At 40.0% G+C, this 17,844-nt stretch overlaps 2 protein-coding genes across 2 annotated transcripts in view; one reads left to right on the forward strand and one right to left on the reverse strand.

Annotated features, from left to right (window-relative positions):
- Positions 1–274: 274 nt before the first annotated feature.
- Positions 275–4,929, reverse strand: mogat3b (monoacylglycerol O-acyltransferase 3b). The gene is made up of 8 exons (XM_074672373.1): positions 4,698–4,929; positions 3,054–3,144; positions 2,846–2,953; positions 2,435–2,505; positions 1,480–1,684; positions 1,087–1,261; positions 782–966; positions 275–701 (listed from the first exon to the last, which is right to left on the reverse strand). The coding sequence occupies exons 1-8, from the start codon at positions 4,743–4,745 to the stop codon at positions 547–549; spliced, it is 1,038 nt and encodes a 345-aa protein (XP_074528474.1). The 5' UTR covers positions 4,746–4,929; the 3' UTR covers positions 275–546.
- A 485-nt stretch (positions 4,930–5,414) lies between these two features.
- The window catches only part of nyap1 (neuronal tyrosine phosphorylated phosphoinositide-3-kinase adaptor 1), a 38,226-nt gene continuing 25,796 nt past the window's right edge, over positions 5,415–17,844 (forward strand). The window contains exon 1 of the mRNA XM_074672990.1: positions 5,415–6,097. The gene's annotated coding sequence lies outside the window, so the exon portion shown is untranslated. The remainder of the gene's footprint in view (positions 6,098–17,844) is intronic.

Genomic DNA, 17,844 nt, shown 5'->3' on the forward strand with positions numbered 1-17,844 from the left:
CCTCTGGTGGTTAAATCAAGTAACCACATATCTGCAACATTTAATGAACATGACAAATTGACAATTTTGAGAAACATAGCAAGACATTTTTAGTACAGAAACTAAGTACAAGTTCTGTATTTGTAATGATAAATCAAAGTGTTCATCCTGAGCTTGGTCCTTCTCAAACTATGAGTAAAAAGAACCTTTTTTAGTATCTTCTACCAAATTCATAAAATACACCAGCAGGATTCATTCTGGCAGGCACACAAACACTTTTTGATATAGGCAATAATTTATTTGTTCCTCAACATTGCTTATTTGAAATACACACAGAGTGAAGTTGTATCTTTGGAAAACTCAAGATGAATAAAGCACGACATCAAAGTTTTTCACAGTCTGATAATTATGGCACATGGTATTAAATATTTTCAAAAACTGTGATTTTATAGCATGGACAAAAAATACCCACAAGATTGAAACATTTTATACGCTTAAGTTCACCACATCAGTCCACAAAACAGCAACATGTAAAATCAGGTTGACTGTTTATTCCAAGTGAAATCCTTAAATGATCTGGAGCTTGTGACTCTCAGAAAGTCCACAGCTGACTTTATGTTCATGGAATAACTTGGACAGGGCCTCCATGTAGAGTTTATGATAGTGGTCGACCTCCTCATCAGTAGGCGTGGCACACTTTGGCACCGGGATTGGACTTCCCACTATAAAGGAGCAAAGTGTTTGAATCAATTTTGCCCAAAGCAGTGAGTAATGTTTGTCTGCAGAATAATGAAACACTCACCCACAGTGGTGACTGGAGTCTTGTAGGGAATGAATGCCATGTGCTCACCAACAAATAGACATGGGGCAAAACCCATAATCTTTTTAAACAAATCCTGTAACCTTCGACCCAGACTGCCCTCTGAGAGAATCACCTGCTGAAAGAGCTCATTCTCTCCGAATGAGTAAACAGGCACCAGATCAGCCCTGTGAAGCATCAGTAGAGATTATATCAGTGCGTCTGAGTGTGTGTGGGAGGCTCCTCGCCACATGTGAGTACAATAACATCTACTGATATTTACTCTTTATTTTAAGGAGTGTACTCACCCAAACTCAAGGGCCACTCTGACAAATCCTTTTCTCTGCTTCATGACCACTGTGTTGATTCCAGGAGAGGACGCCAGAGACTCAGCAGCACCCCCTATGACAATCACTACTGCATTTCCCTTTCCACTCTGTGAGAGGAGGTAAGCAAGGCTGGGCTTGCTAACAGGACACAAACCTGAAAGTAAGTCAGTAAGGCAGAACTTAAATATCTTTTTAAAAAAAATACCGTGGGTTAGTCGTAAACATAAGTCTTGGCTCCCTCAGAGCTGTACTTTTAACCATCTCATCCCTTTCCCATTTCATTTTTTTGCCCAAAACAATCCCTTAAATATATTCCATGAAAGTAGTATTGATATATGTAGTTGATGACAGTGTATAGAATTTTATATATACCTGCACTCATGATGTACTCCCTAAAGAGTGGTAACCTGAAGAGTCCTGCCAGGATCGCCAAGGTGGCCCTCACTCCGGGAAACAGCTCAGAGAAGCCGCAGCTCTCTGTGCTGAAGCAGGTAAAGGCCCCAGCACTCATGATACCGTGTGGGTGACACCCTAAAATGTAGTTCTTATTTGGATTCAGCTCCGCTGTCTTCACCAGCTGAGTAAGAACATCGCAGAGACAAACAGGGTTAGTCAACAAAGTTTATCCCTACTGATAATCATAAACATGTTGACTGGAGAAAACAGAAAATGGATCAGGCTTAATAAGCACTCTAGTCTTCAGACAACTAAAAGTTGTCATCAGAATCAGAATCAGGTTTTATTGCCAAGTATGCAACACATACAAGGAATTTGACTCCGGCAGTTGTTTTCTATAGCACAAGAGGTAGACACAAACATGACACATAAACATGACAATAAAAAAAGATAAATAAAAAGATGTAGGTGTAAAAAAGGGCTGGGATAAAATGTGCATCAGAAATATTTACAGCATACTGGGATATTTACATTTGAGGGTGGGAAAGTGCAACTGTGCGGTCCATAGTGCAGCTGTAAACTGTTTTAAAATGGTGCCAGTGTTAATTATAGTTTTTATTATTTAATATGGAGACTGCAGACGGATAGAAACTACTCCTGTGTCATCAGTACCAACTAACCTGTTTTTCATTCTGTTGGCCTCTGACCTTACAATTGAGAAGTAACCAACTACCATTGAGCCACAGCTGCATGTTAAATATAAAATTCCACTTTTTCTGTTTCTTGGTGACCTTGACGTTAAAAATGGTTGTGTGTAAAACTAGATTACAATTCATCAGGATTAATGTACAGCCAGTCTATCTATTTGTAATTAACTTTAACCAAACCATATAATGAAAAAAAAAAAACATCAGATGTGAAATGAGCTTACCTTGATTGGAAAGAAATCTCTCATGTGCTCCCATACTTTCCACTTTCTTACGAATCGATTTTTCATGCCCCCTGACAAAGACATTTAAAAACTTTGATATACTAAGTCCTATATGCAGCATCCATTATAAACAGATTGTTTTTTGTTGTCAGACATAAAGAAAAAAACAACTTTGACTGTGGGGGCTGTAAAATCAAATTTATGATAAGCTTCTCTGTAGAACATATAATGTACATAATGTTTTGACACCGGATAAACTAATTATTGGGACTTTTTAACACTTGTCCAGGGAACACAAACAAAAAGTTGATTATTATATATATGTATTATTCTAATTGCAATGCTAATAGTTATATCTTTATCACTCATTCATTTGGTGTGCTTCTTGGATTCTTAAATGCTGTTATTTACCTCTTTCAGGGGTTTGCCAGTCCATCACCAGCCATATGAAGTACAGAGTGGAAAGAGGCCACAGTGAAGTAAACATCAGGTACACCATCAAAATGCTACATGACAACCCTGGAGATGTATTGTGTGAAACAAATGGTGATGATTAGATTGCAAACGTACATTTTTCTAGTGTCATTTGAAACAAAGGATATTTGCAGAAGAATCTTACCAAGGAATAGGAACGATAGCACCCATTGCAGAACGCCGATTTGTTCTAAAAAATCCTTCCATCGAGTTTTTTCTTTGGTCATTTCTGCAACCTGTAGGCCATATCCTCATTAAAAAGCAATCAGTTATAATGGAAACTGTGCTAATATTCATTAAAAGGTCACAGTTAGAATGTAAGCAGGAAGACAAAAGTTTCTTTGTCTATCAAAGCCTATGTGACGGATTAAAATGAATCAGTAATCAGCACTTCAGCTTGTGATCTTCCTTTGGGGAAGTAATGGACTTAGAAACTTGCAAAGCATGCAGCAGCCTGTGAAGTGACTCACTCATGAACAAGCTCACAGGCAAACTGAGAGTATATTTTCAGTTCACACACAAATGAAACAGAGTCAAGCTTGTACGGCAAAAGAACACCTTGAGCTAGAGGTCATAAGCAGCCACTCTTGAAAACAACTTTTAAGATCACTTTACCTTGTTAGAGTTTATTCCAAAGTTATTTGGATGGATGCAAATTGATCAGCTGAGGAAAAGTCCGACATGCAGGATGCACTTTGACCAGATCATGTAAAGCTGCTGATAACAAATCCACTCCCCCGATACTTTGACACACAAGCATGCCATGCCAGAGATAACACATAACAGAGGTTTATACTTAGGTAATTCAGAGATGGGATCTGTGAGTGTTCCTGATAGGATATGCAATAATCAGATCAGAGTTGTATGTTGTGTGTCTCTTCGGTTCTTGGCGCCATGGTCATGTGTCATTTTATTCGGCTGATCTCAACTTAAATATCCCTGTTTCCTCACGAGTCATTTTAGCCTTGATGATAAAAGCTCTAGATTCATCCAAGTAAAATGTGAGTCACAGTTTCCCTCCATCTGGTATATTTAGATCCAGTTTATTTGATCTTAAGTAATCAATTTTATGTACTTTCACTTTGTTAAGTTACTGTCGTTTGAAATGTAATACTTCCTGTTGCTCTTTCACAATACAAGTCAACAAAATATTGGAGCTTGTGATTACTCCATACTCTACAAACAAACCAAGTCTGCGTTTTTTTTATAGTAACTTCACCAAACTGAGTGTAGTTTTTACATGTTAACAGGTGCAGTACAGCTAACAGTGCGGTGAGGGGGATGTCTGTGAAGGGCTTTTAATTCATGCCCAAAAACAACTTAAGAGAAGGGTTAATTAGATCTAAGTGACAGCACCTGTGCATGAGAAACATGGACACAGAAGCATTTCAGTATTTAACCCTAAATGGCAGACAGGATGATCAAAATTCTGTGTCATGGCTGTACCTATAAACGTATTTAAAAAAGTAAGGGAAACAAGGTCCGGTCTGTGTGGTTACTGCTTGTATCCTTTGCTACAACTTCAATACTAAATTGGGGCTCATCCATGCATTTTTTCTGATAATCATGAACATTTGTGTATAAAACAGAGAATCAACAGTAACCTGTAGGCTACATTTGAGTTTAACATGATAATGTTCTCAGATGCTGCTTACTGCATGGGACTGACAGGTCCAACCACATTTTCTTTGCAAGACAAACTTGCTCTCTCAACATTTCACTAAAGTTTACAAAATAAACTGAATCAATCACTGAAAAAGTTGGACTGAACTTTCACCAAATGTCTTACCTGATGGCTGAGATGACCCTTCAAAGACATACTTTGACCTCGGCACATGGCTGCTCAGGTCCACAGTCCAAAGATTGTTCTGATACAGATACTACACGTTTTGAGGTGTACAGTTTGTGTGTTTCTCAATTGAGAGCTCTCAATCATGATGTCTTCCACTTGTTCAACGTTAACCCCTCTCTACTACTCTACATCTCCTGTAGGCTTTGGGGGGCGTGTCTGCTCTGTACACGCTATGTGTTGGCTAGCTGGTCATGTGACACCCTAAAACCCTCATATTTAAAGCCTATGTATAGGCTTGTGTATACTTGAAATCAACACTGGAATGCATTTTAAACATGAGATAAGAGTCACACGCATGGCTTTTTTGTCCAGATATTATGTCTTCCCTTGTGGGCTACTTTTTTAAAATTATTATTATTATTATTTTTGCTCATGCTGTCACAGACGAAACAAAATGCCATGAAAAACCACGGGGGCTTTCCCACTTTACCTCTGTGATGCTTGTGTTTTTTATTTCATACGCATTTATGCTTATTTCTTTCCATATCTCATCACGATCTTATGGTATTTTATTTAACATTTGGCTTTTTGTTTTTGTGTATGTGTATTTCCTTGATGAATAAACGGGGACTAGATTAATCAAAGGTAAATAGATTCTCCCGCCACTTTATCAGACATCCTCTCGGACATGTAATGAGCGAGATGCTTCTAAATATGAGCCGTGGAGGGACATTTCATTCTGCTGATAACAGCCAGATGACGATAACAGCTTCTCCTCGCAGTTGAACTCGAAAACCACCTCGTTGGCTTTATTTTCCGTCTAAAAACAACGGGTCTGGTCTTTGGAAGTCCTGCGTGAATATTAATGTGTATGCAAATACACAGTGAGGATGCCCAGCGCGTGAACCAGCGTCGCGCGCTCATATCTGCGCATTTTTGTTTTGACGTGTTTTTTTTCCCTCTCGCGGAGCGTGTTAGACTCGCGGAGGTCGCGTGTAGGATGCTTAATGGAAACCTGCTTACAGAGGATGTTGTTTAGCAGAGGTTCATTTTGTAACGTCGCATTGAACTGCATCATGGTTTTCAATCAGACCTTACACCGGCCAGGCTACACCGAGCTGCCTCGATAGTAGGTACAGTGCTCTGTTTATCATAAAAATGGAAGACCTTTCACGTCAAGAAAAGGCGTCATCCCGGTGATATGCGTCTGAATTACTGATTTTTTATCTCCACGTCAATTGACACATCTGGGAAAGCGTTTTTTTCTTTCTCTGCCGTCTACCAAGACAGCTGTGTCATCAACAACCGGCGTGGTGTTGTTGTTGTCTGATTTTACGAGCCTGGGCTTCTGGATATCGGCATAGTCTGCGCCAGCCATAGGCTACTCGGTTACTAAGGTAGGAATACACCTTCATTAATATAATGTTTTTCTCCATAAATAACCACATCAGCTGCTTTCATCACATAGCCTTTATAAGCCACTGTCATAGCCCAAATGCGTTGTCTGCCTAATTAGCAGCAGAAAATATGATGCTGTACTGCGGAGGAAACCTCGGGCCTGATGGTGTTTTTACGGTTATTTTCAACAAATGCAAGATTGACAGTGAACCACCGTGTGTCCACGAGCAAAATATTTCAACCTTGAAGCCTCACAGAGCATGACGGTGAACATAAGGCCTGAATTTTTCGCCCAAAATACCATCGATATGTTAAGATATGCGATGAACGCCGTGCAACGGAACCCTTAGCCCGAGTTTAAGTTTAAGTCGTGACAAGAGCTGATGAATATTTCACCGAAAAACATTCCTCCATCAGCTGACTACTAGTGCAGGGCATGCACGGCGGTGTTAATCAAATACCTATACCAACACATCAGCAGTGTCAGCGGGAGGGGGAGGCTTACTCTGCAAGGCCGTGCTGGAAAACATCTGCATGTTTACGGATAAAAAAAAGAGCAGAGCAGAGCTTATAATGCCTGAGCTATGTGCATGTGGACTGTGAATGGGAGGTGAATGCACTTGTGATGTGTGAGCGAGGGTGTGTGTGTATTTGTGCGTAGCCAGGTGAGGATGTGTTGGCGCGTCTTTGAGGTGCGGGAGAGGCAGGCGTCTGGGTGAGGGGAACCGGTTCATCAGATGTCTTATTTTTAGAGAAAAAAACACCCACATGGTACCCGACAAACCGCCGCTGCATCCCACCTCACATCCCCTATGACACTTTCATCCCAAGGAGTGGAGAGATTGTAAATTAAACGCGAATATGAGGTTAGGGAACATTATCCCCCTCGTTTTATTCGGACGTGACAGCCACTAAATGTGCATTACACACCCTGTGAGACTTCTTATTTTAGCACACCGCCCCAAATTAAAAGAAATATCGATAAACACCAGTTAAAAGACTGCTGAAATGAAAAGGTTTGCTGTTACTCGACTGGCTTCAATGTGGCTTCCAATATTTCTTGGAAAAAAAAAACAGGAAAGGATGCTTTTCTTGTCAGGAGATGTGAAATCAATACCAACAATACGTTTTATTTGAAATGAAAGTCATGTCAGCTATTAAGCAAATCTGCTTCAACACAAAACACCACAGGGGACTTGAAATGATTGTTTTAATACCACAAAAATGCACATTATACTACATATTAAGTACATTATTTTGCTTATTTTAAGGGATGATGCACAGACATGTTACTTCACCATCTGTTTGAAATGTCCCAAAATAAAAAAGAACCTCACAATCATTCAGTCTGGCTTGACCTTGGAGCTGCTAATAACAGAAGTCATACCATACACATGCTCTAATTGGCTAACACATGCAGATAAACAGGATACGACGTGTCTCGTGTTGTTTTCTTTATGTTGGTACAGGTACAGAGGAGAGCAGGGCTGGGTGAGAGCAGCTGCGAATTTGGGGTCATCGAGTGCAGTGCTGTGAGCTGCACATACTGTGCAGGGTGTCTCGAATGCAGAAGAAAACTGGCGCTCACAAAAGCTGTCGCCGACTGTCCCTGCTCACCTGGTGATCCCAAATTCAGTCCAGAAATGTGATTAAAACTGAGGAAACAGCAGCTCTTTGTGCAGCCAAGTTGTTTAGCGTAGTGTGGGAATGCAGATATGTTAAATTGGAACATTTTGGTCCTAAATCAGAGTGTTAGATACGTGGACAGAGACCCCAGAGTTTGTTAAAGAGGTGTTAAAAGTGGGTTGTTTTGATGGATTAAAGGAAAGAATTGAAAGTGACAAGAAAGGACTCTGACTGTGCTTTTCTCCAGGAAGTGGGTGATTCAGATTCTCTGATTCCAGAAAGGATGAGACATTCAGATTGAATGCACAATCTTACTGGACCTTGAGAGGACGGCCCACGCAGGGCCACAGAGCACAGGGACTGATGGATGTGTGACAGACATGGCAGATGCTGACATTTTAAACCTATCCCTCAAGTCCAGTGGATGCCCGTCTGGATGAGCAGTGAAGGGACTTCCTGAAGCACCCAAACAGGTAGTTTCCCCTGAGGTTGAGCAGCAGCAGGTCAATAGGTTTAAGAGAGTAGTAACAATGAATACTGTTGGTCAGTTGTGCAGGTATTCCAGAGTCAGTAGCACTGTAGATACCATGTAGCTAGTTTCAGTGTGTCTTTGTTCAATGGGAGAGCCAGTGCAGCTCTGTCACAGAGAGAGACAGCATCAGAAATGGTGGAGGAAGACTGTTTGTACTGCAGCATGAGGGATGATATATGTTTGCTGCCATAAGGTGGAAAAATGAAGGACTTATAATCTTCTAGCTTTTGTGGATACAAAGTTTTCATCTGGCCCGTGATCATTGCTGTGGAGGAATTTCGGGTGATTTGGATGGAGTGGTTCTCCTAGCAGAAAACACTGTTTTTAGCTCAGAGGCAGAGCACATTCTCTCCCATCACCCTGCTCCACTTCTACCTGCCGAGTACTATAAACAAAATGTAAGTAAAAGTGAAGCAGGAAGGATCCACCTTGTTCCCATTTCTGCGATTGACAGAGGTATTATCTGCACCTGTGTTAGAAATCTGATTGAAGTTTACCTTTTAGTTTTATGATCCTGCCTCTCAAATGTAATGCACCCCCAATAACTCTTTGATTTTTTTTATGATAAACTGAATCACTTTGAGCCGTTGTCTTTAGGTCAAAGTAAGACATTCCCAGAACCTGATGATGAACAGGCAAGATGAGACTGTGACACTGAGAAAAGTTTTGTGTCTTTTTGTGTGTGTAAGTCTGCTGACATATTTGGGATTTATCCATAAGAAGGCTTGGTATTGTTTTAATCATATTTCCTTTTTTTATGCCAGCAGGCTAGCCTAAGGATTGCCACCTTTTTGTTTTATGGGCCTTAGTATTACTTTGAAAGGAAATCAGTAACTCACAGCATTTGGAGACAGCGATGTCCTGAGGCAACCTGTTTTGGTTGTGTTTTTTTCCATTTTGACAGATATCGTAACTAACAAACTTAGAGCAGTGTCACATTGGGAACAGATTGTAGCTAACTTTGGTTAAATCTTCTCTCCTCCTTACTGGTAAACGTTTGCATGCCTTCACTTTTTTGCTTTGCTGTTGTTTAACTGACCAGTTATCCTGGTAACTGGCACATGTTCTCATCCCTCTGAAGTAGATACAGACATAGACTACTACAGCTTGTTAAAAAAATCAAAACTGCAGAGACAGAAAATTCATGACCTTAGACACCTGCATAGCTATGACCTACACTTCCCACAATGCACCTGTTTTATAGACTCCTGTAGTTGTAAATGCAAACCCACAGCTCTGTGAACCAGTGAGTTTGACATGCTTAGATCACACATGAATCATCCAGATAACATCAGTATCATAACAACATCAATTTGTTTTGACTGGCTGATAAAAATACGGCTTTTTAATCTCTGACAGTCAATCCCATTTAGTTCAAATCAATTTTAATATTTTGAGTTTGTTTTGAATTTTCTCTGCATATGTGTTGAATCCACATGAGTGACGTGTGGATTCACTTGATCGAATACTCTGCTTTATCTTCAAATCAATATCATATTCCTGGTTATACTCAACTTTTAAAGTAAACATTTTGTTTCCTGTGGATGGAGTCTACGTTCATACTCTTGAGCCAGTCACAGAGTTCAGATATAAATAGTCTGAAGGTGTAAAGGTCCTCTCTGGTGGCTCCTTGATTAAAGGGCACGCCATTTACCAGCCATGTCCAGGGTACAAACCCTGCCTTGGACATTGTTAGATGTTGACCCACTTTGTCTTCTGTCCCCTCTGGCTCTTCACTCATCGATGGTCGAGTAAACAGAACTGAATCCCAGAGCAGCTTTTCTGTTGAGTCTCTCACTTGACATATATCAGAAAGGCATAAGGATTACCTGATACCCCTATGGAAATGGTTATCATGTCCTTACTTTCAGATTTCTTTTTTCTTATGTGCTGCACAGCTGAATTGAAATAGACGGTCATTCATCCAGAGATTTTTTTCTCTGTTTTACAAATGAACGCAACTTGTTTGTGCTTTATTCTGGGAGCTCCCATTGCACATTGTCTGGCTGGGTGCTCCCCACTTGGAAAGGTCATTAAACCGTGTCCCTTGTCTGACCAGAAGATATCTGGGACATATGTACGGCCAATTTAACCAGCCAAAACTCAGAGTAAACGCCCCATTCAATGCTTTCTTTCTGGTTTATAAGTATCTTACAGCATGCAGTCTTTATTGCGGTGTGTAGTCAAGAGTAATGATGTGTGGTAATGATTTCCTTGAGGCAACTCATCTTTGTTCATTTCCCCTCTGTTTTCTTCTCATTAAACCCTTTCAAAGCCATTCACATGCTACCATGCAAAATAAATAAAGTTAGGAGTCAACAGTTCCTCCTCTCTTGTTGGCACAGAGGTCTCCGTCTGAAGCCATGTCAATCACCACCTGTTTATCGGTCTCCGTGCAGTGTCTTCTACGTGGATACAAGTGTTAGTTTTAGGGACAGAACGCAAATATGTTTACATGTTTGTATGCTGTCTCTGTTTCGTTTTCCTCAAGGAGCCCTCAGCAAAGGCATTTTAGCTTCATTGTGAGAGGAATAATTGGCAAGATGTAGAATTATCAGAGGAGCATATTGTATTGTATTATACATGTTAAAGCATGCATAAATAGAAGAAAGCGTCCAAATTATTACTTTAATGTCCCTGTTGACATTAAAGTGCTACATTTATGCAAGGACCTTCAAAAGACCTTGAATAATTTGAACTGAATCATTAGCAGCTAGTGACAGGTTTTATTTCTCAAGCAGTTCAGTACAAGCAGTGAAACACATATGATGCTCCACCAAAACTGTCCTGACATGTCATTGTTTCATTTGAACACACAGGTTTAAAGGTGATCCCACAACAGTCATTTATTGTCTGTGACACTCCCAAAGGTCACTTAAGGCAGCAAAACTCAGGCTCCACCAGTGGGCTGTGAAATAAGTGAGTGTAACAAAAATGCAAATCTGCAGGAGATCGTAGGTACGTGTTGTAAATGTCAGAGCAATCTGCATTTTCTGCTGAAATGAACGCCAGCTGATTGGTGAGGAGGCAGAGATGCTCTGACACATTTTACTCACTGGGTTTTGATACAAAGATGTTTAAAAAGCTCCAAGATTCAGATTTTTTGTTTCTCAGAAAGTGATTTGTTGAACATGATCAGCATTCACTGCACCAGCTTATTTATGGAATTTCTTTTATAGGACGAACTGCAGGAAAAGTGAATGTAGCTCTACAATGACATCTTGAGTTCAGCATGCCACTCTGCTCGTGCCATCCTGTTCTTTTGGAGCAGCTGTGACCAAAAAATAAATAAAAGATGGGTGTTGTCTTGATGATACCACCCATTGGTTTCTGGAGAGGCACAATGATTTTGGTTGCTATTTAGAATGCTGACTCAAACTAATCTAAAAACCGTCTGAGAGGTCAGAAAGGTGGGCTTGCCGCCTGGTTGACAGCTACAGCTGACTGGCCAATCAGTCAAACCAGCCATTATGCCTAATTGTAATGCGGCAACATAATCAGTGAAATTAAGTCATAAAAAATTCATACATTATGAATAAAGAAATGAGATGTAAAGACCAAAATCATTTTTCACACCAGACTCACTGTAAACATGTTCAAATCTAGTGTATGAAAGGAGCACTTAATGCTTTCCCCTATTCTAAACTTGCAAGTAGGAATACAGGGTGTTGTCACTAAATGTATGCAAATTTTCAAACCAGGATATATTCATGTGTTGAAATCTCAGAATCTGTCTGTAATCTGCTTTAAAAAGTTCATTCTCAATAAACAGATACATGATAAAAATAATACTTATTAGGGATGCACGATATTAGCGACACAATATCGGTATCGGCTGATAAAAGCTTAAAAACACGTTTATCAGTATTGGCAGATATGAAAATTTTTGCCAATAGTCACAGCCGATAAGGTGCTATTCAGTTAGGATTATTATTATTTTCCATCTGAAAAATAAGCTCCTTAAATAAAATGTAGCACTTCATTTATTTGCACTGCAGAGCTCTGTGTCTGTCACCAGGTTGTTACAGTAGCTCTAAAATAATCAAATGCAACTTGGTTATGTTTAAAAATGCATTGTACATTTAAAGTTCATGTGATCTAAAGAAATTATTTTTCTGTATTTCAATACTGAATGTCTTGAGTTTGAAAAAATAATACATTTCTTATTTATGGTAAAATCAAATGTTTTTTGTCTTGTTTTATGTGTGTTTCTTAAACAAATAAGACCGTCACAATAAGAGCAACATATAAATTCCAGTACAGGATAGACTTAGCTTTCTTTACAGTGAAAAAAACAAACAAACTTGTGATTATCGGTATCGGTATCGGTATCAGCCAAAAGGGGTTTCGATATATCAGCACATCGGATATCGGCAAAAATCCAATATCGTGCATCCCTAATGCTAATTATGATAATGATAATAATAATAACAATAAGCTTAAGATTTGTACAAGACTTGCTGAAATGATAAGAAAATCAAATAAGAAAATCTCTGAAGTGGCTCATGACACATTTAAAGGGCAGTCCTCAAATACCAAAGTTTGACCACCTCGCTGATCTTGACAGGTCTCTAGAGGGCTTGCAAACCAAAGAAAAGGGGGTCTGTGGAGCAAAAATCCTTAAAGAGACCAAAAAAGAGACCCCCCCCCCCCCCCCCCCCCCCCCCTAAAAAAAATAAAAATAAAAAAAAATAAAAAAAAGAAAGAAAAGAAAAAAGATAAAAGAAAAGAAAAAAGGAAAGAAAAAAGGAAAGTTAATAACGCCAAACCCCTCTTTAGCCATTTGAGCATTTGTTGCTCCTCCTTGGATTACAGATCAGTGGACACATATAACTATGATTTTTTCCCGATAAAAAGTCTGTCATTCCTGCATTGTCTTTCTTTTTTCTGAATAGGACTTGAACTAACCCTATTGAAATGTTGCTTCACTGGAGTAGAAACTTGCATTCAAGAATCACTAGATTTAAGGCCCAAAGAGTACAATATTAGTCGGCAACTAACTATAATTTTCTTACCACTCCCATACAATAGAACTCATTGAACTCTACATGAAAAAATGCCCCCTGCTGGTTATTAGAAAGAGTGCAGCTTTAAGGAGTTCTTTTGATAGAAATTCTTACACAATTTGCATTGTAATGCGATTCAGTTTTTTTGTGAATTGAGTTGAAAGTCTTTGCCGATGTGTTTCAAAATAGAGGTGTCCCAGTCTGATATTGATATCGGATATCAGTGCGATATCAGCAAAAAAAAAACAGAATGCATCAGAATGCATCTAAAATCCCCAACATAAGCAGCTTCTGTTACCCATTGGTTAATGATAAATGGGTCAGTTTTTCCTCATACCTACTGTTGCTGACTACTGTTCTTTGTTTTAGACATACTACAAAATAAGTAATAAAAGTATGCATGTTTAATGCTGTTATCGTATCGGATTGATATCGGTATCGGCCAATACTCAATGCTGCAGTATCGGTATCGTATTGAAAGTGAAAATGTAATATCGGGACATCCCTATTTCAAAATAAAAGTATTTGTGCACAATAAATAAGATGGTGTCGGAAGTACAGAGGTGAGACCTAGCTGTCAGTAAACGCTCATTTCTTGAAGGGAAAACACTTGTAATGTTTAGCTGGAGTCTATGATATCTCTCTATCTGACATTTTGGCCGTGTGTCTGACCCAACCTTTGGAGCAAACTGTAAGAAAAGCAGACACCCTGCAGAGCTTAATCTGCTCTCACCTGCCATTTGGCCCGTTGAGTCCCTTTTCATTGCTTAGCTGTCAGTGCAGCGTGCAGCAGGACTGACAGGAATAGGAATTGCTTGAGTGAGACTCTGCGCTGAAAACCTGCCAATCACTCTGTGAAGCCATTAAACCTGTACGTTTAGCCACGTTTCTACTTTCCTGAGTGACATATAGACCCTTTAAATGCTCTTAGATATAACAGGCCCACTGATTTTTAACAAATCTTGAACATGTCTGATCTGGCTTTGTTCACAAAAAAACCTGGCAGTGTGTGCTTAACCAACAGTAATCTTTCTCATTTGTGTTTTTACAAAATGTCGCAACAGAATCTCTTCTTTCTGTTTCACTGTCATGCCGCTGAACACAGTAGGGTGCAAATAGCCTGGACACAAGAGACATGATTTGTTTGTAATGAGATGAATGAGTGGGAGAGCTGTGTGTGGGCATGTGTGTGAGTGTGTGTATGTGTGAGCTTTTACTGCACAGCCTACGCTATGACTGGGTAAACGGGGGATTTTAAGGACAAGGAGTAGGATGATTCAAACGTTGGAAGACCACTTGTGGCCTACTGGGCTTTTTCTAATCACACCAACGCTGCTGCTGTTGCTGCCGCTGCTGCTGCTGCTGCTCCATCTTTCAAAGGCAGCTCGGCAGGTGCACTGGCAGCTTCGTAACAACCACGCATGACTTATTGGTCCTATTCTCATGTTTTCACGACTCTCAAGTTGTTTTCATTTGATATTTATCAGCTTGTGCATATTATGTGTATTCATTTTTAACAGAGCCATCTTGAATCCCTTTGTCAAATTTTAAGCCTTGGTGCTCTTTCCTCTAAAATTTCAAACATACTAGCCTGAAAAGATATGAGTCAAGCCCACTACAAGCTGCTGTGATGCAAATCACATGCCTGCTTTGCACTGATGTTCAGCTGATCCCTGGTTTTGCTTTGGGCTAGCTGGCTTTGCTTAATTGTTGCTGAATAGTTTATGATGTTTGTCATGTTGGGGCAGGGCCAGCGTGCAGTGCTGCAGGCTATGATGCTTTTTAAGCTTGTTTTTAAAGGTAAATCAAATCTGTGAAATGAGAACCAGTAGCCAGTCGGAACACATCATAAAAAGTGTTGACTTGTTGTTCATAGCCCACAGTGTAGAGCTTTGTTGGAGCTGACAAGAAATTCCTCACTTCTAATAAAAGATAAGAACATCATGTAGCGGGAGAGATTTAGTGCTAAACATGCAGTCCAAGTTAATCAGGGCATCATGGCACTTTTTTATTATTTTAGACAGCCAGGCTAAACATTTTTAAAGACTTTTTTTCCTTTAAACTGAACAAACTAACAGGTAGGCCTGCAATATTGCCGGGTAATCCACGTCTAAAAAAAGTCAGATCTTGGTTGGAGAGGGATGCTGGCTCAGTGAAGCGTGTGCAGCTGCAGAGTGGAGCTCTTTCCCCCTCATGCTCAGGCGCGAGCACGATGAGTTTTTTTTTTCCTTTCCGCATTTTTCCGCTCCCTGCAGCTCTATACCCCACAGTCTAAGTTTCAGCAGCAAAATACAAAGAGGAAACAAAATAGAGGCTTTCCCGCTTTCACATGATGCGATTTCTCTCTTCCTCTGTGATGTGATGGACTGAATAGTGCTTCAGAAAGGCAGACTATCTTGAGGGAACCCTGCAGAAACAATCTGAACACAGTGCACTCTTTCATCATACCACATCTAGTGACAGAGCTCAGATTGCACACGTTCAGAGAATCCCAATACGCGCCTTTCCTTTGAACCTCTGGGTTTAATCTTCATTGCTTCTCCTCATCTCCTCCACGTGTCGATCTCAGGGCAAAGGTTGCTCAGGATGCTTTTTATTGGAAATTATGTTGGGTTTCCGCAACATTTTGAACCGTACATGTTCAAAGGAAGAGAAGGCAGACGCCGTAGACGAACAGAAAGTGTGCCTGATGTCGAGTAAGTGCTTGTGGATCTATACACTAGCTAAGTGCAGTGGGTCACCTTGGTTCCTGCAGATTCCAGCAGAAGATGATGAAGGCGAGGGAAGGTTGCATGGTGGGGGACACGAAACTGGAGGTCATTTAATGGCCTTCTCTTTTTATCAACAAGAGAACCAAGGATTACTGTAGTGTTATTTCTATTGACTTAAAATGAATGACTTGGTAGCAGGTAACACACTAGCAGGTAAGACTGCAGCAGTATGCTAGTCTCACTGTACAACAAAGGATTATCCAGCCAAAGCAAACAAGCTGATGTTAGTTTGTGAAACCAAACATGTCTTTGTTCTCTTAATACGGCACAGCCTATGTCTGCCGTTCTTTGCTGTGATTGGCTTTTATTGCAGCTGTGAGATCAGTAAGAGTGACCAAAAGGTCAAATACAGGCCAATCAAAGAGCATCAGCCAAAGCTGTGCATATGACCAGCACTTAAGCCCTCAGAATTAACAATTAGCCATTTATTGGTGATGCTTACTCGAGCCTGGTTTGTACTTCTGCATCAATGCTACATTGTGGTGACATACACCTTAGTGGGCAGTAGAGCCCTGCAGTTGAACGCCTAAATGCCGGCGGTGTAATTTCTACACTCAACATATCGATAGGACTTGTTTCTGAGTTTGTTACACACTGGGATTGTCACAAAAACATGGAGACTGAATCCAAATTGTTGATATAGACATAATTTCCAGAACATTACCCATTTGATACAGAGTTTAGAAGCCTAAATTAGGCTAGGATGAGGTGAGTCTTGAGCTTCTTTGCAGGTAGCTACAACTTGCCGACCCATCGGTCAAGTCAGCCATGCCCTTATATGGGCAAAACTCCCAAGGTTACTAAGTTTGGTAGAAAAAAAAAGAGAAATGCATAATGTAAACTAGAAAAGCACTCAGTGCGCGCAGACCTCTGCCAAGCATTTTGTTATTGTTACGCAATACTTTAGTCCTACTTCAATGTTATACTCCCTTTCAGACTGTCAGCTACAGTTTAGTGTTAGTTTCAGGTTTTTACGATAATTTGTTTCCTGACAGTGTTGAAAATTATGATGACCCAGGTCATATTTCATATTCCAGATCTTAGTATCCAGAGTATTGCCAGGATCTGGATCATACTTTTACATTTGTCAGAAATTATCGTGACCTTGTCTTATATTCTTTTGCAAAGCGACCCAACCATTTACCATGGAGTTATATACACAAATGGTGGAAACGGCCCTATCTCACGATGATGAAGAATCCTTAAGAAATGTCCTGGATTCAGACAGTGATCCGGATCACCTCCAAAATTTAATCACTTCTTCCTTATTCCATTTTGAAAATTTCCTGAAAATTTCATCTAGATCTGTTTGTTAGTTTTTGAGTTATGTTGTTCACAGACAAACAGACAAACTCTCCCAAAATCATAACCTTCTTGGCAGAGGTAAAGATTCACCTACAAACACTGTGTGATCTTGAATAAATGAGGAGGTTCTCATTAAAACTGCTAAACTGGGCTGTAAACATTTTTAATATTGCTGTAAAGATTTCCTTTTTTGAGTTGGCGTGCATTTGGTTTGAGCTGCTTTGACAGCCGGCCTCAAGTGGATGCTCAGTGAACTGCACTTTTTAACACTTCCGCATCGGCTCCAGCCAAATGTATTGTGTTGAAGTTGCATGTCAAGCAGCAGTCAAACATACTGTAAATATCGCAAAAAAAGAAAGACAGAGGAAGAAGACAGAGGAAGAAGACGGAGGAGACGGAGTGTGAGGAATCAGTATAAATGGCATTCCAGAAATGTTGTGAACACAGGAAATTATTTCTCAGTTGACAAATTACAGGGCTTGTAGTCTGCTTTGATGTGCATGTAT

Source organism: Halichoeres trimaculatus, unplaced genomic scaffold (assembly GCF_033239565.1).
Source record: "Halichoeres trimaculatus isolate MK-OKI-2021-1 unplaced genomic scaffold, fHalTri1.1 fHalTri1_scaffold_6, whole genome shotgun sequence".
Taxonomy (NCBI): domain Eukaryota; kingdom Metazoa; phylum Chordata; class Actinopteri; order Labriformes; family Labridae; genus Halichoeres; species Halichoeres trimaculatus.

Excerpts from the sequence above, each read along its gene's own strand:
- mogat3b (XM_074672373.1), bottom strand. The coding sequence starts at position 4,745 with ATGTGCCGAGGTCAAAGTATGTCTTTGAAGGGTCATCTCAGCCATCAG. Across the intron at positions 2,954-3,053 it reads GCTATCGTTCCTATTCCTTG|GGTTGTCATGTAGCATTTTG; the intron begins GTAAGATTCTTC and ends ATACATCTCCAG. Across the intron at positions 2,506-2,845 it reads CTGGCAAACCCCTGAAAGAG|GGGGCATGAAAAATCGATTC; the intron begins GTAAATAACAGC and ends TGTCTTTGTCAG.